We start from the raw sequence: 27,990 nt of genomic DNA, 5'->3' as shown, positions 1-27,990 counted from the left end.
GGGCGGGCCGGCAGGGGCGGACCCGCGGGCCCCGCGGGCCGGGCCGGCCATGGCGGGCAGCGCCGGCTGCGCGGAGCTCAGCCCGGGCTCGCTGCGGCGGCGGCTGCGGAGCGCGGAGGAGGCGCAGCAGCGCCAGGCGGGGCTGGTGCGACAGCTGCAGAACGAGGTGAGGAGCGGGCGGTGCCCGGCGGCGGGGAGGCGGTGCGGGGCCGCCCTCGCTGCCCGGGGGCACTCGGCGGGAGCCCGCGGGGCCTCCCCTGGCGGGCGGTGCGGAGCGCGGGGCTCGGCGCGGGGAGGCCCCGGGAGCGCCCGTCCCGCCGCCGAGCCCCCCCTGATCTCGGTGCCTGCAGCTTCGCTGCTGCTCGGCCCCGTTAGCGGGGTTTGTCCCGGGCAGGATGCAGGGCAGCTTTGAAAACTCGTCTCGTTCGCTTCAAGGACCCCTTTGAACAGCCCCCTTGAACAGTTGGCTCGGGGTACGTGGGGGCCGTAGGTCAGGTAGAGCTGCCCGCACCTGTCCCATCGTTCTGCTTGCTGCCGCTGTCTCAGGTGAGCAGACTATTACGGTGAAAGAAACCCTGCCCCAGTCTCTGTCATATTAAAGTGACACTTCCCGATATTGCAGTGACTTCTTGCCAAGTGTATCAGACTCACTGTGCTTGGGCTCGACAGAGTCAGAGAAAAGTTAACGTGAGGTGAGCAGAGTCTATTACAAGCTGCTTCTCTCATATGCATTCTCTGTATCCTTTCAGGTACTGCAGTACCAGACCTGGTGTCGAGAGTTGGAGCAGCAAGTGAAAGCTGGAGGGGTGAGTGTGTTGCTGGTTGTGAACTCAGAAGGGTGTATCTAATGTTCCCAAATGCAGACCAATAAAAACACACCACAATCCAATTACAAAATGCAGGTTTTTACTGTCTGAGGGTTTAGAGAAACACTGTGAGTTTTCCCATCAGTGTTTTGTCCAGTTGCCATTCTTAGAGCATTCAGTAGTCCCAGAAATATGAGTCCAGAAAACACACTGAGGATTTTAATTTTGTGAAAGAGTGCTTCATTGGAGTTACATTTGTCCTGGGTCTCAGGAGAGGACTGTGCTGCGTGTTACATGATACAGCTTTCCTGGAGAAAGAACCAGTTAAAACACCATTTTGGAAGTCAGGAAGGCTGGTGGTTAACATACAGAACTGTCTGTATTCATTTCTTTCTGCTTCATAGCTAAAATAAACCTGGAAGCCAAAGGGTGGAAGAATAGGAGAGCATTCCCTTCAAGTCCAAATCAGCACCTGAAGTCATGAAGTGAGGACACATAGCAGTGGGAGAGTGAGGAGAGCTGCTCACACTAACACCCTTCCCTTCCCTTCCTCCCTGTAGTCACAACACTGTTACACCTGGAAGAAGCCATGAGCTCCTGAGATACCCAACAAATGGATGGGAAAGTGGTGGATGCTGACAGTGGTGAAGGAAACACTATCATTTGACTAAACATTTCATTTCTTCTTAAAGGGATCCCTTCCAGGCAGGTGGGAAGCCACAGCAGACCACAGCCTGGAGAAAGCACTGCTTCAGGTGGAAGAGGAGCAGCAAAGGTACAAGGAATAAGCATTTCTTCATATTTGGTATCCTGGATGCTCATGGAAGTGAGGGAAAACCTGTCGGTGCTACCTGGTCTCCCCAAGGGAAGCGGTTGAGCAAGATGCAGAGAAAGGTCCACAATCTGTTTTCTGTGGTGCAGTAATAGTGCTGTGTGCTTAATGGCTCTGCTTTGAGTGGAGAAGTGGGGTGTGTATTATGAGTGAAAGGTCCTTTTCCAGCCAAAATTATTCTGTGGTTCTAGTAGGTGAACAACTGTGGACAGTGCTATAGAAAAGGGATGAAGAGGGGGAAAATTGTTACATGTGGGCATTGTCAGGGTTGAAGGGGAAACAAAAATCATGGATGGAAATTGAAGGCTCAAAGCAGAGAGAAGCAAATGAGGTTTTCATCACAGAGAGGTCTTAGTTAACCCTGTAAAGTGCTTGTACTGCGTCTCAGGCAGCAGTCAGTGTTAAGGGAGCTGGAAAAACACAGGGATGCTGGAGAGCTGTTGTTCAGCAACCTCATGGTTGTTTCTCTCTCTTTTCTAGGTGTGAGAATCTGGCAGAAGTAAACACTCTCCTGCGGGAGCACCTCGATAAAGCCAGTGAGGTTAATTCCGCCCTCAAAGAAGATGTTGGAAAACTGACGGTGGATTGGATGAGGGCCCGGGAGGAGCTGGAGGTGAAGGAGAGTGAATGGCGCAGTGAACGTGAGGTAAGGATAGGCCACAGGAAGGCCAGAGGGGAGTGGGAGTGCGTTTTGTTCTTGGCATGGAAAACTTGCTGTGTGGAGGCTTTGGCTCTGCTGAGGATGTACTGGTGCTGGACAGGGGTGTGGGAGGGAGGAGTGTCAGCAGAGGGTGCTGGGAGCAGACGCCCACCTTCTGTGACTGCACTGTTTGCTCGAGAAGATAGAGCTGGGCACTGTTGGGTGGTCACAGGAACACTTGTCTCTTTAGTAGTTCCTTAATCCTTATTTTGAACAATTGAGACCAGAGAGGTCCATGTGTGTTCAGATGCAAAGTGGCCGATACAGGAACAAGACAGGCCTCTTGTACTGTGTGCCTGTTGTAAGCCAACCTGGCACTGGGCTTGAAGGAGCTTGTGTTGGTGTTCCTCTTCTGGGACTTTGGGTGATGAATCACGATCAGCTTGCTTGCTGCTACCCACTCCTACAGGAGAAGTGTGGGTGTTCCCTTCTGGGCAGGTGGTTCCCTTCTGTGGGCCTCTGTGGTGCCTCTTCGGTCCTTGATGCCCCTGGTACAGTAGTTATTAAAGGACCCCTGGTGATGGTGATTTACTGTCTCCTGTCTGAGAGAGGTTACAGCGACAGTAAGGGGTGAATTGGCATTTCTTTTTGTCTTTGCATGTTTAGCTTTATGACAACTACTTCAGAGGGGAACATAACCGTCTGCTCAGCTTGTGGCGGCAGGTGGTGACCTTCCGCCGCCACTTCCTGGAAATGAAGACTGCCACGGACCGGTGAGTGGAAGTTGAGGCGAGATCTCCTGCAGCAAAAGTGTGTCTTGCTTGCTTTTCAGTCCTGCTTTTTGAAACTCAGTGTTGCATTAGTTACAGCAGAGATAGGATTTCTCCTTTGGCAGTCAGAAACAAAGCCATTCAGCATGCTTTGGGCTGAACTTAGAAGAGTTGTTGGCTGCTGGTCTTCAGATAAAAAGCTGAAGGGCTTGGGCCATGAGGACAGCAGAGGCTCTGAGCAGGTGACGACTGTGGTGAGTGTGGGCCTGTGAACACAGGCACAGAAATGCATGGACACCTGGTAAGACACTCATTGAAGTGGTACATGCAGCATATAAAGTGGTCCCTTTTATGAAATTATAAAAACCTGCCTTTAAAAAATCTTACCAGGTTTCCTTTCCCACTGCTTCTAAGAGAAAGATGATTAATTAATATTTTTTCCCTTTTCATTTCCAGCATACATTTATTCTGGTCAGTTTGTATCTACTTACTCCTTTTCCAGCATTGCTGAGAGAAAGAATAGCTTCTCTGCCCTGTTACTGCATTCATCCAATTTATTTTGCTTAGTTTGATACCTCTTTTTATGATTGTTTCTTATTCTTGGGCTCTCTGAGGGTTTTTTTCCTCCCAAGAAGAATAGTGTAGCTGTAATAGTACTTTCTGGTGTGAACATGCACTTTCAAACTCTGGGTTACCATAAGCCATTTGTCTTATTTGATTATAAGTCTTCCCTATTGTGTAGAGTCTCCCTGACCTGCTATGTAGTTCTTGTGCTGTTTGTGCTTTTATGTTACAGCATTTCAGGCTGATTCTTACACCACTTTTCTAAAATATTTTATTATATAGGTATAGTCTTGAGCTGCTTAGCAGTCCAAGTGGGGATCACAGAGCACTCAAGAGCGGAGTGTATAAAAGCTGGGGATGTTGGTAAAATTCCCAATTTCTATTAATGATAATTACAGTATGTTAATAAGAGTTAATTAGAGGTGCTTGAGGCCTTCTGGCCTGTGCCATATCTTACTTCTTATATCTGAGAATAAAACAGACCCCACACTTGGCTACCTGGTAAAGTCATTGTTCAGCTGTCAAGATGTGTCCTGGTCCCCAAGTGTCAGATGAATGACCTGTCCCCAACAAAGTTGTCACCTTGCCTGCCAGCTCTTCCTGATGCATGATTGCATGCTTCAGAAGAGAATCAGCTGATAAAGATAGTGGAGTGAAGATTGGCTCTTTCTTGGTTCCTCTTCAGAGACTTGTCAGAGCTGAAGGCAGAACAAATGAGGCTTTCTGGATCTATTCTTGTGAACTGCTCTCGCCTGAACTCCTGTGTGCAGCTCAGGGAGTCCATCCCTCTGGGTAAACCTGTCCTGAAGGATCAGGCAGAGCAGGAAGTGATAGCCTTACCAGTCGGGTGTGACATGGAGAAGAAAGAGCTTCAGGACAGGTAAAGGTGTTTTAACTTTGCTATTACCAGCATTATCTTTTCTGGCAGCTTCTTGGGTTTACAGATGGGCTGTGCTCACATTTAGGGCAGCCCTGCACAGCCCTGTGTCTGTCTCCAGTCAAACTCTTGCCTTCAACGGAAAGGATGGAAAAAAGTATCTGCCTGACAGAAATTCTTCCAAGTAAGACAAGACTGAAAAAGAGATAGCCCCTGAGAATGCTTTTGCTGTTAACTGATTCTTGGTGAAAAACTGAATTCAGCATAAAGAGAGTTGTGTTTCTTGTACAGCCCTTTTACTTCTCAGGGCTGTGCTGAAGGAGTTGGGAGGAATTTGCCCAGGGCCACCATAAGCACTGCAGCACCTCTGTGCTGACAATTCCTTGCAAGACTGGGTGCAGAGGCCTTTGGGCCAAGAAGTGTCATTTTGCAGCATCAAGCCTATTAACCTGTAGAGATGAATGCTGCCTTTGCTATGTTTCCTGGGTTGAACTTTGCTATGCTATGCTTTGGGGAGCTGCTTGGCTCTTTAACAGGTGCTGGTGTGCAAAGCTTTTGGAATGGCATGTAGACCTTCTCTTCTCAGGGTGATGGAGCTCTCAGCCTTGCTTGTACAGTCTCAGAAGCAGAACGAGGAGAAGGAGAAGACCATGAAAACACTTAACGACACAGTGGAGATTCTAGTATGTTTTACCTTTACCTGGGAGATAGCCCAGAGTTTGCTCCCCAGCCTGAACAAAGAGTTGTGGCTTCCTCAGGAGAAACAGGAGTAAAGATGCTCAGTGTATGGGAACATCAGGCACCTTGGCAAAATATTCCTTGTGTGTTTGGCAGGTGTGGAGTCAGTCCAGATGCAGGCAGTGCCAGAGGAGCTCCAGACAGTTCAGGTGTCTTCCTCTGAGAGAAAATGTTCTTCTGCCTGTGACTTTAGGTCTCTGGGGTTCATAGTTCCTTGGAACTGACCATTTAGTAGCAGTCTGTAAAAACTAGCTTTTGGTCTTCCTTGTAGTTTTAGTAGAGAAGAAATGGAATAGATATGGACAGGAATATACTGGAATCACTAGAGCTGAGACTTAGCAGTGTGACTGCTACTGAGGATGGGAATGCTGCAGATGGGAGCAGCTGTTCTGTGCCTACCCTTTCTTCTGTTCTCAGGAATCAAGTTGGATAGAGAAAGAATTTGCAGCTTCGTTGACTAACAGTGCCAAAGAAGAGAATCTTTTCCTTCAAAAGCTCATTAAAAATATCACTGAGGTGAGTACAGACCTGATACAGGGACCACATCCCTGTATATTTGATTTTGAAGTATTTGAGGAAGTATTTGACTGGCTTAGGGACTAGAGATACATACTGTGTACTATCTGTGTTAACTGCCATTGCATGTCTAATTTTTAGACTACTTTTCTGACACAGAACCTGTTCTAGCTTGTGAGTTGCTGTCCTGTGACAATTCAGGGAGTCAGTAGAAGTTTCAGTAACTTTGCCTTCACCACCCCGTTAAGGTCTCTCTTGGGCTGTGTTTTCAGAGTGTGCTACTTGACATTTGTGTTCCTGTGTTTCCTGGGCAATTCCCTCACCCTCTTTGAGCAATGAGTCTGTTCTTCAGATCTTCAGTTGATGCACTTGCCAGCTCTGCTCCTTCCCTCAGTGTTCACTGACCATTATAATCTCCCCAGAATCACAACTTTCAGGGGTAACCTTACCTTAGCCCTAAAGTTCTCTTAACAGAGATGGGTTTAGTTTTCAGCTGCTGCAAGAAAGTGAGTGTTAAGGTGGCCTCCAGCCACTTCATGCTTGTGAAGAGTAGCTGTATTCAGAAATCCCTGGAGTACTTGTAGCCACAGGGAGAAAACTTTGCGGAATGAAGAAACAAGAAAATTGAGTTTTTAACGACTCCAGGGTAAAGTGGGAGGAAAATGAGAACGAGATAAAGAAAACCAAGTAAAATGAGCAAAGACTAACAGCTGGATATGGGCTTTCAGATGGTGTTAGACAACAGTGACAGCATGGTCAGCATTATATGCACTGGCAATTCCCAGCATGCAGACTCTGGGGACATCTTCTCAGCTCCGAGATCTGTTGATACAGGGCATGCCTTTGGATTGGTTCTGGAAGCACTGGCAAGGATGCGAGGGGCAACACGGGTGAGAACTTTGTGTCTTCCATGATAGCTACAGGCTCAGTGCTGTGGCCTTGCTCAGCTCGACACCTTACCATTTGTTCAGCCACTTGAGGCACTTTTTTGCACCTTTGTGCTTGCGCTCCTGCACTGCTTTGCTGTGTTCTACTGCTTTTCTTTCCTTGATGCCCACCCTGTCAGCATTACTTTTGCCTTCAGAGGAGCTGTCTCTGCTAGCACTTTCTTCCAGCTCTCTGGAGACACCTTCTCTGCTCCTTATTGCTCATTTGTGCTCCTTCCCTATGTGTTCCTTCAGGCCCTGAGAGAAGAGCTTTCTGCTAGGCAGGACTCAAACAAATTCCTGCTGCAGCAGCAGAGACATCAGGAAGAGAAGTGCAGGGAGGTGCAGCAAAGGCTTGAGCAACTGGAGGATAAATGCAAGAAGTCCAGCAGCCACCAACAGCACCTTCAGTCTTTAGTAGAAACACTCAGAAGGTGAGTGTTTCCTCCTCCTCCTCCTCCTGCATTCCAGAAACAATCTGCTTGCAGGCCTGGGAGTTCAGAGGTGCCCTGGGTGAAGAAGTCACCTGCCTACCATGTGTAGGCCTCAGTGTGGCTCTTGAGCATCATGCTGTCTGGTTTTTTCATGCTCTACTGTGACTCCCAAGGCTGTCTGGAAGCTGCAGAGCCATAGTGGAATAGAAGACTCCTTCTTCTTGCCCTGCTGCTTCCTCGAGTTCTGCTCTTTGTGCACCCCTGCCCAGCCACTGCTTCTCACTGAGGGAAGGCAAAATCCTGCCTTTCCCATTGCCTCTGGAGGATTTTCCTGGGAGGGAAGGAGCAAGGTCTTCCTTAGCCCACTACCCCCAGCTCCATCCTGGAGTGCTGAAAATGGCATTGCTGACTCTTCAGGCCTCTTGATTCTTCTGACTGAGCCTTGTCTCTGCAGTGACTATACAAACCTCGAGAAAACTAGGGAAGAGCTACAGGAACAGCTTGGATTAAGGGAGCGAGAAGCCTTATGTCTGCGTCAGAGTAACGCTGAGCTGCAGATGAAGGAAGAGTCAGCCCAGGCAGAAAAGGCAGAGCAGCAGGAGAGGATGGAGAGAGCATACCGTGAGCAGGAGCTCCTGTGAGTGTTAAAGCTTTTACTGGCAGTGCTGGGCTTGAGGAGGCCCAGTGTGAAGGAACTAATGGCCTGCTCCTCTCTTGTAGCATAGACTGTTTTTCTATAAAAACCTCTTTCCCCTCCTCATAGACTGAAAGACTTGGCTGCACTTGAAGAAAAAAACTCATTACTGCAGAGCGAGTTGGTAGTCAAGGGACAGACATTGGAGAAATTGCAGCTTCAGAAGGATCTGCTGGAGCAAGAGAAGGATGAATTTGCAATGGCTCTGGAGAAGGTATGGACACCTTATTCCTAGGCAGCACTTGTGGGAGTGGGAGCTGTGCCACCAAGATCACCTGAGATGTTGCTTCTGGCAGTAGAAGAGAGGGACAGTTTTGTTCTTCTTGAAAAATGGTGATTCAGCCAGACAGGCTCTTTGGGATCATTGGTCCCCATGATCTTACTGGGAGCTCTGCCCTAGGAATAAGTCAGAGACACCCAGGGGAGGTGGAGTGGCTGCCTGCAGTCCAGGATTTTGCTGCCCTTGTTGTCCCATTGTTCTTTTGCCTCTCCAGGCAGAACGGTCAGTGGCAGAGCTGACAGGGGCTCAGAACAAGCTGAATGCTGAAAGAGCTGATCTACAGGCTGCAGCAGCCAAGATGAGCAGCATCAATGAAGCTCTTGCATTGGACAAAGTGCAGCTCAACAAATACGTGTGGCAGGTGAGCAGAGTTGCCAGAGATGTGCCAGGTGTTTGTCTCCAGCTGCTGCTGTTTCTCAGGCTTCTTAGCTTGGCACAGTCTGCCCAGCTGACTGTGACTTAGTGTTCCTTTTGTGTCTGAGCCAATCTTTCATAGTAATTCTTCCTGTACTTTATTTCCTCCGTGTTTCTGTGACTCTAGCTGGAGCAAGAGAAGGAAGTTTTGTCTGCTAAAGTGGATGAGATGGAGAGAGCAAAGATCTGTGAGCAGGAGAAGCTGAACTTCTGTGAAAGAGAAAACAAAGAGCTTTGTGCAGAGAAAGCCCGGCTAGAGCAGCTGCTGAAGGAAGCAGAGGAGCAACGGGAGGAGCTGTGGCTGGAGCTTAGGACGCTGGGAGAGGAGAAAGCAGAAACCGAGGAGAAATTCCGTCAGGTGACCAAAAGTATGGTGCATTCGTGTGGGCACTGGGCTGCTTGGATGAGGGAAGCTTTACCTGATGGATTCTGCAGTGGTTTTGTCAGGGGGACATGTGGTGGTGCTAGAGGTCACAAGGCTTTGCTTGCTCCTATTTGGAAATGTGTGGGTGGCTTGCAGAGCTGTTCCACAGTTGTCAGAGTTGTCCTCTGCTTCTGCAGAGTCTTTTACTCCATCTGTCTTTGTTGGCTTCTTTTTTGGCTCTTGATAAGCTTGGAAGAGATAATTGTGTGTCCATGAATCTGAGTGGGTGGCAAAAGAATCAAACTGTGGCAAAAGAATAAAACTCCCTAGCTCTGAATCCTTTTTCTGAAAAAAAACCCAGGTCCGCATGTTTCTGTTGATGCTTTTTGTCATGAATTTGGAGCATGTCCAGAGAAGGGAATGGAGCTGGGGAAGGGTCTAGAGCACAGGTGTGATGAGGAGCAGCTGAGGGAGCTGGGGGGGCTCAACCTGGAGAAAAGGAGGCTCAGGGGGTACCTTCTTGCTCTCTAGAGCTCTCTGTAACAGGAAGCTGCAGCCAGGTTAGGGTCAGGCTCTGCTCCCAGGGAACAAGGGCCAGGAGCAGAGGAAACAGCCCCAAGCTGTGCCAGGGGAGGTTTGGATCGGGTGTTACAGGATAGCTGCAAGAGAAGGCTTTGTTTCTGAGGCTCTCTGTCAGACAGTCTCAGTTCTGGGGAATGTGGTAGGTTTGGCAAATGCACAGCAGAGGTTTTGCTTTGGCCACATAGGCCAGATTAACGTCCATCAGTCACTAAATGTCTGCTCAGCACAAAAGCCAATTCCCTGCGAGGCATCCTCTCCTTCCAGAGAGTTGCTTTGATAGGTGAGGAGGTGAGGCTGTGATGTGAGTTTTGTCTTTGAAGGGGGAAATCCTGTATATTTTCCCTTGATTCAGCAAGCAAATTTGTTTTCCAAAATTTTCTTGAAAATGTCCATCAAAGAAATAGATCCAGAGAGAAATTCTGTTTGCCAAGTGGCAATTGTAGAAGATGCAGTGCTTTTGGGTGACAACACGGAGGTTGGAGGAGGGATGCTTGTTGGGAAGGAGCTGTCTGGTCCCAGGCAGGGCAGCAGGGCCTGACACAGCACTTGCAAGGTAACAGTGCCAGAGGCTTTTGGCAGCCCAGGCTATCAGAGCTGCCCAGGACAGGTGCTGTGAAACTTTGAGCCCAGAGCACAGGTGCTCCGTGTCCTCTGGCTGCCTGCGAGGTGCCACTGGCCGGCTCTGCACAGGGCTCCTGAGGAAGGGCTCGAGCTGTACCTTGTCCCACTTGCAGGTTTCCCAGGAGCAAGAGTCATTGGGCAGGGCTCTGGAGCAGCTGCGCCAGGAATCCTCTGGCCAAGAGCATGAAATGGCTCAGGTGTGCAGAGAGAAGGAGCTGCTGGGCCGTGAGAAGGCTGCCCTTGAGGGCCGACTGGCAGCCACAGAGCGCCACCAACATGACCTTTCCAAGCAGCTGGCAGAGACCAGGTAAAGGCAGGGAGCAAACCCTAGGCAGGACAGGGCTGAAGAGCTGTAATGATAAAGGTGGTAAACACTACACAGGGGTTTCTAGTATTCTCTGTGCTTTTCAGATGTAGATTTGGCTGTTGAGGCCAAGTTGGGCTGGGCTGTCTGTGCTATGCCAGGCCATAGGGAAGGCCTGGGCAGTCACTCTGAGGGCCCGGCTCTGCTGTTGACATGGCACAAATGTGCCTTGTCTGGGCGAGTTTCCATGTCACTCATTTCCCATACTCAGGTGTGAGGATCTTGAGCCACATTGTCCTGGAATAACCGGCTGTGGGAGTCTGGGGCAAGCAACTCATGTCTCTCTGTGTGTGCAACTTGTAGGTCAGCAAAGGAGAGCCTGGAATCCAGGCTGTTTGCTGCTCAGCAGCAGATATCCCAGCTGGAGGTGACCAGGGAACATCTGGAGGCTCAAGTGCTCATAGTCACACAGACCAAGGAGGTGATAGAAGGTGAAAACCTCGTGTGCTTTGTTTGTGGTGCTGCCCCTTCCTAGAGCAGCTAAACACCCTGTAAAGCTGCCTCTGTCCACAGGGCTTCTGAGGAGTGGTGGGGCTGGTGGCACTCAAAGGGCCTGAGGTCAGTAAAGTCAGTAGAGACTCTGACTCTTGGTGTTGGTCGTGTTTGCAGGAGAAGTGATGTGCTTGCAACGTGAGCTGGAAGCAGAGAGAGCTCTCAGGAGGCAGGAAAGGGAGGACACAGCTCAACAGCTCCTGCAGGCAGAGCAGCAGCATCACGAAAGCCTCAGGCTTCAGGGAACTGCTCAGCAGCTGGAAATAAAGAAGCTCCTGCAAGACCTGGTAGGGGACAGTACACTTCTGAATTGTCCAAGCCAGCCCTGTGGGTTGGTTTAGCACAAGCAGAGCCTGAGGGTGTGAAAGGGCAGCAATCCTCTGCCAGAGGCCTCCCGCTGCTGGGCCGGGCAGCAGAACCAGCAGCTCAGACTTGGAAGTGCCTGAAGGCCCCCAGGATGGTGCTGGGACAGTAAATGCAGCCAGAGCTTCAGTGAGGGTGTAAGAGGAGTTCCAGAGCAGGTTGGGCAGTGCCCACCCAAAGCGTGGCAGCCCAGGGCAGGATTGTCCTTGAGTCCCACCTGCCACAGAGCAGATGCCAGCGTGGAGCAGATGCCAGCGTGGAGCAGATGCCAACAGTGCTGCTGGCTGCAGGCGTGGGAACTCGGTTCCTTTCTTGCTGTGCTTCCACGGTGGACAGAGGGATTAGCTTTGGGCTGGAAGCAAATGGAACAGGCCCCTTGTCCCTGGTCCTTCAGTCCTCGTGACTGGGGCGTCAGAGAGGGGAAGGTGACACCTCCTTTTCTGAATGCTTGGACTCAACGCTTGGGAAGGTCTTTGCCAAGATAAGAGGTTCCACGAGTCTGTGATTGTTGCACCTGCTGAGCTTCCTTTTGAATTCCATGACAGGACACGGTTTCTGGAGTGCTGTTGTCTTTTCCCGTTGGGGGTTGTGGGAGGGATGAAGCTTCACCTGTTTCGGCAAGGAGCTTGCCTGGGACTTCATCTTGCAAAGTTTTCCTCCCCTCCTCAGTCAAGTGAGCGTGAAAGGCACCATGCAGAGATGCAGGAGACGCTAGAGCAATGGGAAAAAGAGAAGGCAGAGAGAGAGCAGGAGCACAAGAAGGTGCTGTTTGAGATGAGGCAGAAAGTTGCCACCCTGCTGGCCCAACAAGAAGAGGAACGAACTAGATTTGAAGATGCCAAGCGAGAGGTAATGACTGTGAGAGGAGAACTGGTGTGATTTTTTGCAAAGCTGGAGCTGTGGGACATGGCAGGACATGGGGCTGTGTGGAGCCTGCCCTCTGTGTCTTCTACATTGAATTAGGTGAGGTGAAAGCTGAATGGGGCTGTCTTTGGGACCAGGAATGAGCCCTCTCATAGGAAGCCAGGCAGAAACATCAGCTGTCAGCTGAGATTTTTCTGCTGCTCTTGTGCTCTGTTGTTCTAAGATGTACCTCAGGGTACCTTCACTATTCTCTTTCCGCTCCCCTTTTGGTGTGTACTGGCATGTGTTCGTAGCCAAAGTGAGCTTGTGGATCTTTTCTTATGTGGGAAAGGGGAGGGCGCAACAGGAACACTGACAAGAGAAAAATCTTTTCCAAGACTTGCCTGGAGTATTTCTGAACAGTAACCCAGAGATGTCTTTGTGGCCGTGTTTTAAGTCACTTCCTGGGAAGCTGTGTCTGCCCCGGGGCAGGCAGTGGCCCAGGGGAGCAGCAGCCCAGTGCTGTGAGAGCACGTGAGCCCATCAGTCTTTGCCTCTGCCACGGATGTTGCAGGAGAAGTGTGAAGCCCTCTGCTCTTTCCTTCTGTGCAGGTGCTGCTGGAAGAGCAGAAGGAGAAGAGTGCTTTATCAGAGGCACTGCTCCAAACTCAGGGAGAGCTCAGCCAAGCACACCAGCAGGTCCAGCAGCTCAGGCAGGAGCTGAAAGAGCAGCAAGAGAAGGGGCAGGTAAGTGTGAGTAGGCAGGCAACAGAGGGCAGGGCAGTGAGAAGGGCACCAAAGGCAGCTCCTGGGACTGAGGAGGCAAGGGCTGCTTCAGGCCCTGGGAGCACAGAGCCTGGTAAGCTCCAGAGCTCAGCCCCAGGAAGGAAGGTTGCAGTGGAAGCAGAGCTGGGTAAAGAAGCAAAAAGAAGCAGCTGAAGCAATGGGATTTTGAGGCAGCACATAGAACAAGCTGAGCAGGAGGGCAGGTCCCAGGAAGTTGCTCTGCATTTTGTTTTCCAGACCATTGAGGCAAATCTGCAAGCTGAGCTGCAGGCAGCTCGCAGTGAAGTCCAGACAGCGCAGAGGAGGCACGAGGAAGAGCTACAAGGCCTCAAAGAGGAAATGAATCTCCTCCTTGAGCACAGGGAGGCTTTAGAAAAGCAGGTGAGTGAAACAGCAGTGGCACTGCAGCCGTGCAGGGAGGGGTCTGTGGCCTTCTTGCTTTTCCATGGCAGAGCAGCAGCTGATGGGGTGATCCCTGGGGCTGTCTCAGGCTCTGGGGGCTCCATGGCAGCTGCTCTTCAGGACGCCCAAAGCTCTGCTGAATCTCAGCTGCTGCTCTGGACAGCTGGGCTAATCCTCTGGGCTGTTGGCCAGCAAGCATCAGCAAGGATTCCTGCTGGCCTCTCCTTGCTAGCCTTGGTGTGGGAAGTGCTTTTTCAGGTGCCCTTGGTGGTGGGCCACTTGGAGACTGCAACAAGTTGTCCATATCCAGTGTGAATCTGGTGCTCTCAGGACAGGGAGAAATGGAAAGTTGTCCTTTGCCTTTGCTCACAGCCTGTGCTGTGGCTGACAGTGACAAGCTGTGGCTGTAGCCTCTGACTGCTTTGTTCTGTTTGACTGGAGGTGGGAGAGTTGACATCTCAGCTGGCAGCCTCCCGAGAGTCCCAGGAAATGACTGTCCAGAGAGCCCAGCAAGATGTGAGGGAGGCCCAGGAAGAGTCCAGGCAGAAGCAGTTGGAGGTTGAGCACACCCAGAAGATGCTGGAGGAGGCAAAACAACAGAACAAGGAGCTGCAAGTGCATCTGCAGAACTTGGAGAGGGAAAGGAATCGATGGGAAGAAGTGGCACAGCAAAATTCAGAATTGCAGGCTTCTGTGAATGCCCTAGAGAGTGAAAAAGCCAGGTAAATGAAAGCCTGTGGGACTCTGCATTGTGGTGAATGGATTCCCTCTTTGCCATCTTTGCATCATCCAGGAGCTCTGGCAGCATTTCTTAAGTGGCAGATTCTGAACTCTGGGTGCAGACACTTCTCATGGTCTGGATGTTATCTTTCATTTTCTTTTCTTTTAAGCCTTCAGGTAGAGTTTTTCTGCAGACAAAGTCTTTCGGGGTAGCCCATTCCCTCTAGGGGGTATTGTGTTGTTAGGTGGGTGTGTTGACGCTGCCCGAGCTGCATTGTAAGGAGCTGGATCCATCCATCAGCCCCACCTTGGCTCCTGTAACTTGAAGCCTTTGGGATGTGGATCAGCCTGGCTTCTGATGTTTTTGATTGACATAAGACATGTTAAACCCATGTTTTTTTCATCTAAGCCAGATGAAGAGAATCACAGAATGGGTAAGGCTAGAGGCACCACAGTGGCTCATCTGGTCCCACCTCCCTGCTCACACAGAGTCATCTCAGAGCACATGGAACAGGATTGCATCTAGGTGGTTCTGGAATGTCTCCTGTGAGGGAGACTCACAGACTCTCTGGACAATCCGTGCAGTGCTCGGTCACTGCACAGGAAAGAATTTCTTCCTCCTGTCCAGGTGGAGCTGCCTGGGCATCGCTCCCTGCCCGTTCCTCTGGTGCCGTTGCTGGGCCCCAGGGAGCAGAGCCTGGGCCCTGCTCTGCCCCTCCCTGCACACCAGGACACCCAGGGCTGAGGCCCCTCTCACTGGGGCTCCTCTCCAGGCTGAGCAGCCCCAGCTCCCTCAGCCTTTCCTGGGCACTGAAATGCTCCAGGCCCTTGCTCAGCTGCGCAGCCTCGGCTGGCCCCACTCCGGGAGCTCCCTGGCCCTGCTGTGCTGAGGAGCCAGAGCTGGACACAGCACTCCAGATGTGCCTCACAGGGCTGAGCAGAGGGACTGAATCCCCTGCCTGACCTGCTGGCAATGCTGTTCCCAGTGCTTTCCAGGATCCCAGTGGCCCCTTGGCCACAAGGACACACTGCTGGCTCATGGAAAGTTTCTTGTCCACCAGGACCCCCAGGTCCTTCTCCACAAAGCTGCTTCCCAGCAGGTTGGCCCCAGCCTGTGCAGGTGCCCGGGGCTGGTCCTCCCCAGGTGCAGGACCCTGCCTTAGCCCTTGCTGGATTTCAGAAGGCTCCTCTCTGCCCATCCCCAGCCTGCTGAGATCCCTCTGAGGGGATGCACAGCGACCCTGTGGGAGGGATTGATAACCTCTTCCAAGTCATTGATGAGCAAGTTCAAGGATAGTGGGCCCGGGAGTGAACTCTGTGGGACACCACTAATGACAGGCCTCTTATGAGCCCCTGTGCCACTAATTACAACCTTCTGGGTTCTGCTGTTCAGCCAGTACTCAGTCCAGCCCATTATCCACTCCTCCAGCCCCCACTGCCTGAGTTTCCCAAGTAGGATGTTGTGAGAGACCATGTCAAAAGCCTTGCTGAAATCAAGGTAGACAATATCCACTGCTCTCCCTTTGGCCACCCAGGTAGATGTTTCATTGTAGAAGGCAATTAGGTTGGTCAGGCATGATTTATCTTTAGTGTATCCATGCTTACCATTCCTGATCACCTTTTTGTCTTTCCATGTGGGGAAGAGGGAACCTCCAGCATGAGGTACTCCATCACCTTTTCAGGGATTTAGGTGATTCTGACAGGCGCAGAGTTCCCTGGGTCCTCCTCCATGCCCTTTCGGAAGACCAGAATGACATTTGCTTTCTTCCAGCCCCCGGCATCTCTCCTGATCTCCATGACCTTTCAAAGATAATGGGGAGTGGCCTCACTTTGGTGTCCACAAGCTCCCTCAGCACTCATGGACAGATCCTGTCGGGGTCTAAGGACTTGTGGATGTCGAGTTTGCCCAGGCATTCACTAACCCAGTCCTCCTTGAAAGGAAAGTCTTGCTAAGGTTTCCCTGCAGGCTCCCAGCTGGGTAATAATTAGCATTGACTCCATGATTGCAGAAGGATGATCAATTGCTTTATTGTATCATCTTAGATTATGCTATGCTATTCTATTAAGAAATTCAGTAATCTTTGCAGCCAATCTGATACAGCTTTGACCTAACTGATCAATTCATCCAAACACCATTCAGTGTCCACTTAAAAAATCACCCTTTGGTATACAAATCTCCATGACACATTCCACATGTGCACAACAGCAGGTGAAACAAGTGGAGATAAGAATTGTTTCTCATTCTTTCTTCTGATCTTCTCACAGCCTTCCCTGGGAAAATGCCTGGGAAAGTCTGTGCCTGCTTTCTGTGGCCAGAGGACTGCTAGCACACTAAGGGATAGTCTTCCTTCCAACATTCTTTTAGCCTGGTCTCCTGGGCCAGAGGTCCCTGAGGGCTGGTCTTAACCAGTACAGACCGATGCAAAGAAAGGCACTCAGGAACTCTGCCTTCTCTGCATCCCCTGTTACCAGGATCTCCCCTCCATTTAGGAACAGAGACACATCATCCTTGGTTTTCCTTTTGTAACTGATATATTTAAAAAAGCTCTTCTTGATGTCCTTGCCAGGATTTAATTGCAAGGTGGTCCTTGGTATTCTTTGTGTAATTTCTAATTACTCCAACAATCTCTCTATATTCATTCTAAGTGGCCTGAGCCTGCTTCCATCTCCTCTGTACTTCCTGCTTGCGCTTGAGGAATGACAGGAGTTCTTTGCTTATCCTGAGACTCTGGTCTCTTGCCTCCTTTGCCCAGTTTCTTGCTCACTAGGATGTATTGTTTTTGGGCCTGGAGGAAGTGATCCTTGAATATCACCTTGGATCCCTTTACTCTGCAGGGCCTGTTCTCATGTGCTTCTTTCAAGAAGGTCCCTGGAGAGACTAAATTTTGCTCTCAAGAGGTCTGTGGTTGTAATCTTGCTTGCTGCCCTGCTTTTTTCCTCCCCCCCAGCTGAACTCCACAATCTCATTCATAGGCAGTGCAGCCAAGGGTGACCTCAGGCTCACATCTCCAACAAGGCCTTCCCTGATTGTTAGGATAAGTTGGAGCAGCATGCTGTTCCTTGTGGGACCCTCCACTGCCTGTGACAGCAAGTTGTCATGAATGCTTTCCAGAAACATCCTGCACTGTCTTGTTTCTCTAGCTGATGGCAGGGAAGCTAAAGTTCCCCACAAGAACCAGGGCCTGTGACTCTGAGGTTGCTTTATATTGCCTGTAGAAAGCCTTCTACTTCTCCTGTTTAGGTGGCCTCTAGCAAACACCCACAGCAATGTCACCCTTACTTGTCTGTCCTTTAATTCTGACCCATAAGCTCTGGACTCACTCATCATCTACCCCAGACAAAGTTGACACATTCCAAATGTTGCCTGACATAGTGGTCAACTCCATCAGTTGAGTTGGAGTTGACCAACTCTGAGGCACCCAAGGGATATGAATGTCTCTTATGGCCATCTGTTGGCCTTGTGCTACAGGCTGACTCTGTCTCTGGAAGAAAAGCATCTGAGCCTCAGAACCCTGGAAGAAAACAACCTGGCCCAGATCAATCAAGTGTCTCAGCTTCGTTCTGCCCTTACCCAGGCCGAGGAGCTCCACTCAGAGCATAGAAGAGAAATGCAGGAGCTCAACACCCAGGTAAGCTGTGCAGTGGCATCCTCTTCTCCAGGGACACACAGCAGCACCTTTGGCTTGGAGGCCCCAACCTCTTTCCCCTCCCGGCAGCATCCACAGCTGCCGTGTTCTGCCCGGGGCTGCTGCGGCACCCTGAGGCCCAGGCTGGATCTGGTGTCTGCTGCCGAAGTTTTGCACCGTTCTCTCCCGGCTCCCAGCAGGACATCTGGGAGAGGAAGCAGCAGCAGCCTCCTCTGGAGCTTCTCCGTCCCTCTGTTAGCAGTGTTGTCCCAGACAGAGTTGGTGCCTGTGCCAGCACTGAGCAATGTGGGGACACAGAGGTGGCTGTGGCAGGCTGGGCAGGGCACTTCCAGCGCAGCCATCTCAGCTGCTGTTCAGAGCTGCAGCCTCAAGGATGCCCATTGCCTCCCTTTCCCTCTTTTCTCTACATTTGTCTCCATTGGAACCCTTGCTTCTGTGCCTTCTGGTTTTGCCTGAAATAATTTCTCCTTTGTTCCTCTCCCTGCGGCCCCCTCTGTGGCCTCAGGAGCAGCCCTGTCCCTGAGGCTCTGTGCATCCTTCTTCCAGATCCAGGCCCTGCAGGACACAGTGCTGCAGATGGAGGCTTCCCAGGCAACTCGAGAGCAGCAGCTGCTGCAGGAACTGGAGGAGTCTCGAGCAGGAGAATGTTCTTTGAGGGACTCTGTGAACGTGCTGGAGGCTGAGGTGTCTGAGCTGCGTGTGAGGCTCCAGAGCTCCGAGAACCGAGCAGAGGCCTTGGCCATACAGTGTCAACAGGCCAGTGGTGCCCATCAGGAAACTCAATCCCAGCTGGACAAACTGCTGTTGGTTCTCCAGCATATGATCAGGGACAACAGAGACTTGGTCACTTGGAGCTCAGGCAAGTGTGGGAGGCTGGGTGAGCAGGTGTGGAAGAGCAGGTGCAGTGAGGGGGTGTTCCTGGTCACCCTGGTATCACACACTCACCCTGTCAGTTTAGGCTGACTCAGGCCTTGGGAAGTCTTGACAGTTTGACTTCCCTGTAGAGACACAAGTCCATGTTTGTATGTAGAGAAATGAGCAGAGTCAAAAGAGAGAAGGGACCAAGTCCGGTCAAGCCCATGCAAGGGCCAAGTCCATGTCAAGCCCAGGGCCCATACAGTTGTCTCTAAGGCAATGCTGACATTAGTGGTCATCAGAATAATGTCAGCCTGTGACACACATCCTGCTGCAAGGTGAGCTCTAAGACAATGACAAAGGCACCTCCTCCTAGGTAGAGGCGCCTTGTTTCTTGGAGACCACTGGATTAAATCTTGAAACAGAATGTCTTCTCTTTTCAGAAGAGGGTCATGTCATGGGTCTAACTGCTTCTCAGGCTGGAGATGTCCCTGCAGAGCTTACAGTGGACAGAGTGGCAGCAGCTCTGCAAGACCTGCAGCAGCACCTGGAACATTCCCAGAAAGATCTGGTAATGTGTGCCCAGTGCACCCAGAAATCCTATATTGCTGTTGGGCTGCTGGACAAGCACTGTGCCAAGGCCAGAATGGGTGTCAGTCCTTGTAGGGAGCTTGGCTTACTGGGATGGGGAGGAAGGAGGACCACAATCACATCTGCCACTACAGTCCAGCTGTCCTCTCCCACATAGCTATTTCTGCTTTAGTGTTTGTAACCCTTTGTCTCCTGCCAGCAGTGGCAATGACATGTGATTCTGCTCCTCTTATCTCTTCCAGAAGGATGCAAGGAACAAGATACACGCCTTGGAACTGGAGCTGGGCACAGGGCAGGATCAGATGGACATTCTCAAAGCCAGCAATCAGGAGCTGCAGATACAGTTGGATGAATATCAGACAGGTACAGCTTCTCTTCTCCCTCCCACTGCCCCATCCTGTCTCTCCAGTGGGGTTCTTTGATGTCACATAGAAAACAAAATGGCAGAGGGGAAAAACAACCATCTACCACACTAAGGGATCCATCCAAGTGCCACTGAAAGCTTTTTCTTGAGAAAGATGCTGTGGTTGGCAGTACCATCTCGTGCTAGAGCTGATCCTGTGCTGGAGCCTTTCAGGTGCCGTGTCTCTGTTAAGGAGCTGCAGCTGGATGCCTCAGCTTGATTCCCCCAAATTCCAGGCCCTGCCAGAGCCTCCAGGCCATTGGCCTCTCTGAGCAGGGCTGCACAGGCATCCCCTCTCCTTTGTCCCTCCTGGATTGCTCCCTCTGCACAAGACCAAAAGCAAACACACTTTCCTATCCCTCTGAACCTTGCCCCTTTCATTCCTGCTTTTTACACTGCCTGGAAGTTTCCTTCATTTCTGTCAGCTTTGGAGCCCTTGTGTGCTCAGGGCCTGGCAAACACCGGCAGGCAGAGAAGACAGTGCTGTTGTCTCTGCAGGATGCACATCAGTGTGTCTTTGCTTTGCTTGTCCTCTTCCCCTTCTCCTTCCCCTTCCCTCCTGCAGCAATGTTGAGGACAGAGCACCAGAAGACCTCTCTAGAAAATGCCTTGAAGGAAGAGACCATTGCCTTGCAGGAAGAGGCTGTGACTCTTCGTCAGGAGGTGGCATCTCTGAAGAGGAAATTGGAGAACCTGGAGAAGGAAAGGAAGGATGTGCTGGTAAGATTGGCAGATGCCACAGAGGGCCAATTCCTAGCTATGTTTGGACCTTGTGGTGATAGTTCTAAAGAGCAGACTTTTTCAGTTAAACTTTTCTAACTGCATTCTTCTGAATAAGGAGGAGATGTTGTAGTCATGCCAAAGGCAGTTAATGCTGAAGCTGCTGATTTTCCTCCATGCTGGGCTTCTGTGCCCTAGAAGCTTTAGTTCTCAATCTCCACACTCTCTCTATGGCCATTGCATGGTTTGGGGAATTCCTTGTGTCCAAACCCATGTTCATATTTCCAAATATCTGAAAGGGAAGGTGAGAGGACCAAGACTGCTGTTAATAGAAAGGTGTTTGGCCTTGGCCATCTGAGAGCAGCCAGTGGGGAGAGAAGAGAGGAAAGCCGAGTGCTGATCCACACCAGGACGTGTGCCTGCACGGGGAGAACTCGTCCTGAGTGGCAGCAGAGAATGACAGACTGATCTGGCCATTGCTGCTCCAAGAGAGGGCAGTGGCGCTCTCGGGGATGGGGCCATGGAAACTCTACACAGGAGAGGTGGAACAGCACTCCTGGCAGCCCAGCCCCAGGGAAGGAAATGCTGGGGGTGTTTGCTCTTGCCTTCCTCCCTGATGGAGAGCATGTCCTTGTGGCACTGCCTAAATCCTGCTTAGCATGGACTTGAAATCCTGGCTGCAGTTCTGGCAGCTCCTGCCCAAAGGAGCGCTGGAGTGGAGCTGCAAGAGGTCGGGGAAGGGCGGAAAGGAAGCTGGGACAGGCTGAGCGAGCTGGGCAAGAGCAGCATCAAGGGGGGAAGCAGCAAAGGTCTGCAGCATGCCGAGGGGCAGAGAGAGGGGCAGCCTGTGCCTGCCCCTGCAGCAGGGGTCCAGATCTGGTCTGAAAAGTAAACAGAGAGAGGGAATGAACCTTTTCCCCCTTGTTTTGCAGCATGAATTGGACAGGCTGCAGGCAGATAAAGAAAAACTAGAGTATGAGATAAAACTTCTGGAGGAATCAGTCACAGCCTCTGAAACCCGAGCAAATACAGCAATAGAGAAGAATCACGCCCTTGAACAAGAACTCCAAACTGCCCTGTCCATGTTAAAAATTAAAAATGAGGAAGTGCAAAACCAGGGGAAGAAAATGGAGATTCTTCAGAAGGAGGCAGCAGAGACCAGCACTTTGCAGGAGCATCTCACTCGTGTGACTGCCATCCTGTCAGAGAGGGAGGGAGAAATGAAGTTGTACCAAGAGCAGATGAGACTGTTGGAAAAGCAGAAAGAAATGCATAAAACTGCTCTTAATCAGGTTATTAAGGACATAACAGGGAAAGAACAGAAGACAGAATCCCAACAGGAACAGATACAGGAGTTGGAGAAGCAGCAAGAAAAGCAGAGGATCGTTTTAAGCAAAATGAGCCAAGAGCTGGAAGAGAAGGACCAAGAGATCAGATCCCAGCAAGAACTGATAAGGGAGCTGGAGAAGCAGTTAGAATTGCAGAACTCTGCTGTCAGCAGGGTAAGCAAAGAGCTGGAGGAGAGACACCTGGAGATCAAATTCCAGGAGGAGAAAATAATGATTTTAGAACAGCATGGTGCAGTACAAGTCAGAAATCTGCTTGTGGATCTTGATGATATGAAAGGAAACCTGAAGGAGAAAAGGTTGGAGCTTCTTTCTCTGACTCAACAGATTCAAGAACTGGAAAAGGAGAGAGAAGATGTGAAATGTCTAAATGCTAGCCTTGAACACCTCAGGACTGTTCTTAAGGACAGAGAGAGTGAGTGTGACACTCAAAGGGAAGAGTTAAGGCTCTTGCAGCAGCACAAGGAACAGCAAGACAGGCATCTACAAGAGCTTCTTGGTAAAGTAGAAATCATGACACTTTCTTTATCTAAGAAAGATCAAGAGCTTGAGTCACAACAAAAGCAAACGCAGGAAGTTGAAGAAGTCATGGAAATGCGGTTAAAGACTGTCCGTGACCAACTGGAGCAGACCTTAGCAACCTTAAAAGAAAAAGAAAGACTTATGGACATCCAAAAGCAACAAACAAGGAGCTATGAGGAAAAAAAAGAGGAACAGATCAATGTCTTGCACAGAGACTTAGAATACTCTAAGACAATATTGAAAGAAAAGGATTTAATGATTGAATCTCAGAAGGAACTGATTGAGACCTTCCAAAAACAAAAGCAAGACTCTGAACAGCAGAAGCAAATTCTGCAGTGTCTTCAAGTGGAACTAAAGGAAAAAGAGCAGGAAATTTTGTCCCTTAGAAAGCAATGTGAGGCATGCAAGGAAAAGGAGGAAAAGCATGAAGCTGAGCAAAGAAATTTCCAGGCAACAACACTGACTCTGAAAGAAAAAGAAGACAAGATTTGTGTTCTGGAGGATGCCATCACAAAGCTTCAACAGCAGAAGGAAGAAACAGCGGTGCAGACTAAAGCCATACTGCAAAAACTAGAATACGCTGCATCTTCTCTTGAAGCTAGAAATCAAGAGATAGTATCTTTGCAAGTGCATGTCCAGGACCTTCGAGAGCAGAAGGAGATGGCAGGCAAGCAGGCCAAAAGTCTAGAGCAGGATCTAGACAAAGCAAGGCAGATGTTGAAGAAGATCAATTTGGAGTTCCTCAAGCAGACGGAGCAAATTAACACGTTCCAGCTTCGTGAAGAAAGCATGAAAGTAGCACTAACATCATGCCAGAAGCAAGTGACTCTATTTGAGGAAGTGGTGAAGAAGAAAGATGAGGACAATGACGCTCTTAGGCATAATCTCCAGCACGTAGAAGAAGAACTGAAGACTTTGCAGAATCTCCAGCCCAGGCTAACTGAGAAGAATGAAGAGGTTAGACATGATGGAGAGCAAGAGCTCCTGAAAGAAGCCTTCCCTGAGAGAGAAGGAGAGATCATGGCTCAAAGTGAGCAAAAGCAGTTAGAAGTGGAAATAAGAGCTCTTCGGGAAGATCTCCAGCATGTTCAGCAGACTCTGACAAAGAAGGATAAAGAGATCAAGGACCAGACACACAGAATCAGGTATTTAAAGAAGACTCTGATAGAAAGAGAACAAGAGCTTAGGAGGCAGAGTGAGCTCCTGAAAGAATTAACATTGGCTTTGCAATGGAAAGATGAAGGGGAAACCCAAAAGAAACAAATCCAAAAACTCCAAAAATGGGAGGAAGAAGTAGAGAAGAGGAAAATTCTCCAGGTGAGAGACCATCTCTTGCAAAGGCAGAAGGAAATTGCCCAACAGTTGGAAGCTGAGAGGGAAGCCAATGACAAAGAGTTGGCATATGTGGCTGCTGCTTTGGAGCAGAGAGAAAACAGAGAACATGAATGGAGAGAGAACGCTCAAGTCATGAGTGCTGCACTGAGCAAGAATGAAATGGCCAATGGGAATCTGAAGAAAGAAATAACCATCCTGCAGAGAATGATTTCAGAGAGAGACACAGACCTATTTCATCAACAGGTAGGCACTGGCATTTATCTTCAGTCCACTCCAGAGTCCCTGAGCTATTCCAGTGCTTCTTCCCATGAAGAGGTGGGTCTCTATCCCTGTCAGTCCAGGGCTGCGTGGGTAAAGCAGCCCGGGCTGCAGCAGGCAGCCTTGTCTGTCTGCCTGGCTCCAGCCAGAGACCACTGACTGCCAGATTGTTTCCTGGCTCGCCCAGAATGACTGATCCAGCTCTGGAGCTTGCTGTTCAAATCAGCTCCAGGCCATAAGCTGGGCATGGGGAGCTGCTTCTCCTGTGCCCATGCAAGGGGAGGAAACACGTGGGGGTTTGGATGTGGTATGGGAAGTAATGGAGCAGGTGAGCAGAGTAATGAACTAAACTGAGCAGAGTTTTTTACCAAGAGCTGAAGAGCAGCTGCACTGCTTCGAGGATGCTTCCTGAGACGGAGATTTCTGAGCAACAACTTTTCCAGTGTATTAAAGGAATGGGATTTCTTTTGTTGCCTGGTCAGGTTAAATGTTTGATTTTGCATTCAGGACGTGTTTGTTTGTACTGCAATCCAAAAATCACAGGGCAAACTTGTTTGTATTTTTCCAAATTGAACTTATTCAGGTCCTGCTTGTGGAACAGTTACAATAGCCTGTGCTGCAGCTTTGCCAAGAATTTGCCTATATTCTGGTGTCCATTAGTATATTGGCATGTAAAAAGTGCTATTAAGAAAATACTGTATTTATGCATTATACAGTTACTTATGGCTTGAGAAATATTACTTGCAGTCTGATCCGGGAATGCTGACACATATTGAGATCTGTTGATGGGAAGTAAAGATGTGACAAGAGCAACAAATGTGAAAAGAGCATGAGATTTCAGTTACATCCATGTAGGTCAGGTGTGCAAGAAAATTCAGTCAGGTAATGCAGTGGCATCCACACAGATTGATTTACTGCTGATACCAAGACTGCATTTATAGGTGCTCCGAGGAGCAGTTCATGAAGGAAAGCACAAAGGAGGAGGAGGTGGCTCCTGACTAAGTTCCAAGCAATGCTTGTTGCCTGATTGATAACATGGTATTTTCACAGAGCAGTTCTGTATGCATGTAACAGGTAAAGAGAATAGAGAAAGAACTGTAGTGCTTTATCACTGCAAAAATGCATGCTTCACCAACATCTTGTGCATTTGGTTGTCTAAGGACAGAGAGTAGAACTGTAGGTAGGATAATTTAGTGATGATCAAAGAGGATGACCAAAGATGGTAATTAACTTCCCCAAGGGGAGTAAAGTTTAAGTATTTACAACTGACAAGAAATGGCTGAGAGAGAGGTGGAGACATTACAGAGCTTTGTAAAACTATTAAGTGTCTGGATAGGAAATTAATGCTTCCAGTCTCTGAAAACCAGAATGGGGAACACTGAAAAAAAAACTAGCAGGAAGCAGATCCAGAACAAAGTACTCAATTCTCCAAGGGGATTTGGTGGAGGGTCCCTAGAGAGAAGAGTGTGTGTTGTTTTGGCCTAACAAGGAGAAGAAGAAGGACCTTAACACTGTCCACTCCTGCTGTGGTCACTCTCCCCCGTATATTGATTCTGATACCCTTCTAACCTTTATGTGGTACCAGCTCATGGAATCTCCTCTCTGAATGCCCAGCAGGCTGTTGCTGAAGGGGAGCAGCTGTCATGGCTGTCAGAGAAGAGACTCATGTTGCAGAGCCTGGAATGTCTGCAGCGAGCAGTTGCAAAGCTGGAAGATGATAAGGTGGAGCTCAAGCAACAAAACACTGAACTCAGGAGGACTCTTGAGCAGGTAAATCGAGCTTTTGCTGCTTCTGTAGAGCCTCGGGCTCCTCTGGAACCTGGCACGTTAGCCCAGGCATTGCTTTGGAGACCTCTGCTTGTTTCCTTACCTCGCCCTGTCCCTGCTGTGGGCACACCCTTTTGTTTGTTCCCTCTCTTGGGGCAGCCCATGGCTTTCACAAGGGCACCTTCACTCCACTGCCTCCCTCCATGGCCCTGTGTCCCTGCACACACACTGGCCTCTCTTGCACAGCCCCCAGCGAGAGCTTTTTGCCCCCAGTGTTGTCCAGTGCAATTTGGGGTCTCAGAGCAGAGATCTCCTTGCCATGATGCCCAGAGGTCCTTTTGCCCCATGTTTGCTGACAGGTTTCTGTGACCCTCTCTCCCATCCAATGTGCAGGTGGAACACGAACGAAGGAAACTGAAGAGATGTTTTAGGGGTCGGTTATTCCCAGGTGCCTCTGGAGTTTCTCTCTCTGAGTCTGACCAGTGCAAGTTGCCCGCTTCTGGACAGGTGAGAACAGCATTTTCCTTGGTATGAGGAGGCTTTGGTCATACAGAGGAATGATGGGAAATCCCAGTGGCAGCAGCCCTCCAGTAGAGACCTAATAGAAGTTGAATATTTTCTGTGGCTGTGACCAAACAGACTGAAAGAGCATCCTTTCATTTTCTTCACAGGAGGAGTCTCATGCTCACTGCAGTCAGCGCTTAGTTGAATTACAGAACCAGGTGAGGAGTAGGAAAGCGTTCATCAAAGGTTGCTGTGTTTGTACTCATGGCCACAGCTGTGCATGCTGCTACAGCCTGAGTTGTGTTCAGCTCTCAGGAAGTGAGTACAGCACGTGTTGTCAGTTGTGCACCTGTTGGCAGCAACCAAACATCCTTTACCTTGGTCTTATCTCTGACTTGTCTAAGATCAGGTGGTGGGAGAGAGAGATGGAATGAAATTCAGAACACTGGAAGTCACCTGAAAATATCAGAATCATAGAATCATAAAATGCTTAAGGTTGTAAAAGCCCTTTCAAATAATCTAATCTAACTATTAAGCCAGCATGGTCAATCCCAACACTAAACCATGGCCTGAAGGGCCACAGCCACATGTTTTCTGAGTACTTCCAGGGACAGTGATTCCACTACTTCCCTGGGCAGTCTGGACCAAGATGTTCTCCTTTGTTGCCTGTTTCCATTTTCCCTTGACTCTGTAACAGTGGAGCTTGCACTTTAGCAGAAATGCAGGGACCTGAGGCAATGCCAGAGGCTTATTATTCCATTTGGCTTAGTTGTCCACATTGTCCTCTACTCCTGTCTGGAATGCTCTGAAGTTTATGAGACGGAGAGTTTGCTCCCTGTCCCTCAGCTGCCTGTCCCAGCAGCTCAAGTAGAAGAGTCCTCCAGGAACTCAAGTGAGCAGCAGCCCTCCTGCTGATGCACAGCCTGTGGAGAAAGGGGTCAGTGGCCCAAATGTGTGCTTTGAAAATCAGAGTTGGGTTCCTAAATCCCCTCAGAACTCTCTCTAACTGACCTGTGGTGGCTGAGGGATGTGCGTGGGAAGGCTTTACCGGCCTTGAACTGGACTTGTTGATCATCTGAGCTCTGTTCTGTCTGGGAGCCTGTTCCTTTCCCCTTGCCCCAGGGCCCAGTGTTGGTGAGGGCTGGAGCTGGAGGCTGTGTCTGCCCCGGGAGCGGGTACCGTGGGGCTGCAGGTGCTCCTGCCAGCCTGGGCTTGTCTGAGCCGGGCCTTGTGCCTCTTTCAGGTGTCCCTGCTGCAGGCACAGCTGGCCCAAGACCGACAGCACTGGCAGAACTACGCTGAGAGCTGTGCAAAGACCAGCCAGGAGCTGTCAGACCTTCATGAGGAGCTGTCCTGTTCCTTCGCTGCTGTGCTCAAAGAGCCCAAAGCTGCTGTTCTGGAAAAAGAGGCTCAGAAGCTGGATCGGTCTCTGAACCTGAACTCAGCACTGACATCCCTGGGCCATCAGTCTCTGGAGAGACAGCCAGAGTATCCAAGAGCCAGACCTGCCAGAAACAATGGTGACCTAAGGTAACAGCATCTCTGGTCTCCATTTGAATGGAATGATTTCTCCTAGGACAAAGAGCTCATGGATATGAGAACTGGGATCAACTCCTCAGGGCAGGGCTACTCCCTGCCTTAAACATCGGTTGGTTTCACATTCAGCTGGTGTCAAACCTCACCTTATGTTAAGGATTAGGATCTATGAAACATTATTTCATGAAGTAGGTAATTTCTGGGACCAAAATGTGAATATATGAAAACAACAACATAGGTAAGGAGAGAGAATGATGTATGGAGAATGAAGCCCGAACATAAAAATTAATAATACTTGACCAGTAAGACTTGTGGGTGACATCTGTCTGAGAGCAGCTATTTAAAATAAAAGGACACAAAGACTGCTCTACAAGCAATTAAAGTAACATAACAGTTTGTGGTGTTTGCATTTGCAAGCATCTACTAGGAACAGGCATTTTAATTTTTTTAATAAAATGTTTTTCAGAAGAAAATTGTA

At 49.8% G+C, this 27,990-nt stretch overlaps 1 protein-coding gene across 8 annotated transcripts; it reads left to right on the top strand.

The window, feature by feature from the left end:
• The first annotated feature begins 19 nt into the window (after nucleotides 1-19).
• LOC101232850 (uncharacterized) lies at nucleotides 20-27,985 on the top strand. Of its 8 annotated transcripts, none has more exons than XM_030288950.4 (32): nucleotides 20-166; nucleotides 750-806; nucleotides 1,499-1,581; nucleotides 2,119-2,284; nucleotides 2,945-3,051; nucleotides 4,298-4,492; nucleotides 4,578-4,673; nucleotides 5,076-5,172; nucleotides 5,645-5,743; nucleotides 6,472-6,633; nucleotides 6,925-7,103; nucleotides 7,558-7,740; nucleotides 7,867-8,011; nucleotides 8,292-8,438; nucleotides 8,619-8,849; nucleotides 10,172-10,365; nucleotides 10,726-10,853; nucleotides 11,032-11,201; nucleotides 11,947-12,126; nucleotides 12,733-12,867; nucleotides 13,144-13,287; nucleotides 13,750-14,030; nucleotides 17,498-17,657; nucleotides 18,222-18,534; nucleotides 18,974-19,101; nucleotides 19,364-19,484; nucleotides 20,090-20,244; nucleotides 21,177-23,690; nucleotides 25,323-25,475; nucleotides 25,866-25,979; nucleotides 26,144-26,194; nucleotides 27,220-27,985. In XM_030288950.4, exons 1-32 carry the CDS (start codon nucleotides 50-52, stop codon nucleotides 27,508-27,510), a joined length of 7,296 nt encoding a protein of 2,431 aa, XP_030144810.4. In that variant the 5' UTR covers nucleotides 20-49; the 3' UTR covers nucleotides 27,511-27,985. The 8 variants fall into 8 exon arrangements, with proteins under 8 accessions (XP_030144810.4, XP_030144809.4, XP_072773269.1 ...); XM_030288949.4 differs by having other exon boundaries at nucleotides 25,320-25,475; XM_072917168.1 differs by having other exon boundaries at nucleotides 21,177-23,762.
• The last annotated feature ends 5 nt before the right edge of the window (nucleotides 27,986-27,990 follow it).

Source organism: Taeniopygia guttata, chromosome 20 (assembly GCF_048771995.1).
Source record: "Taeniopygia guttata chromosome 20, bTaeGut7.mat, whole genome shotgun sequence".
NCBI lineage: Eukaryota > Metazoa > Chordata > Aves > Passeriformes > Estrildidae > Taeniopygia > Taeniopygia guttata.
Note: the sequence above shows the minus strand (reverse complement) of the source record. Positions and strands in the feature narration are given on the sequence as shown.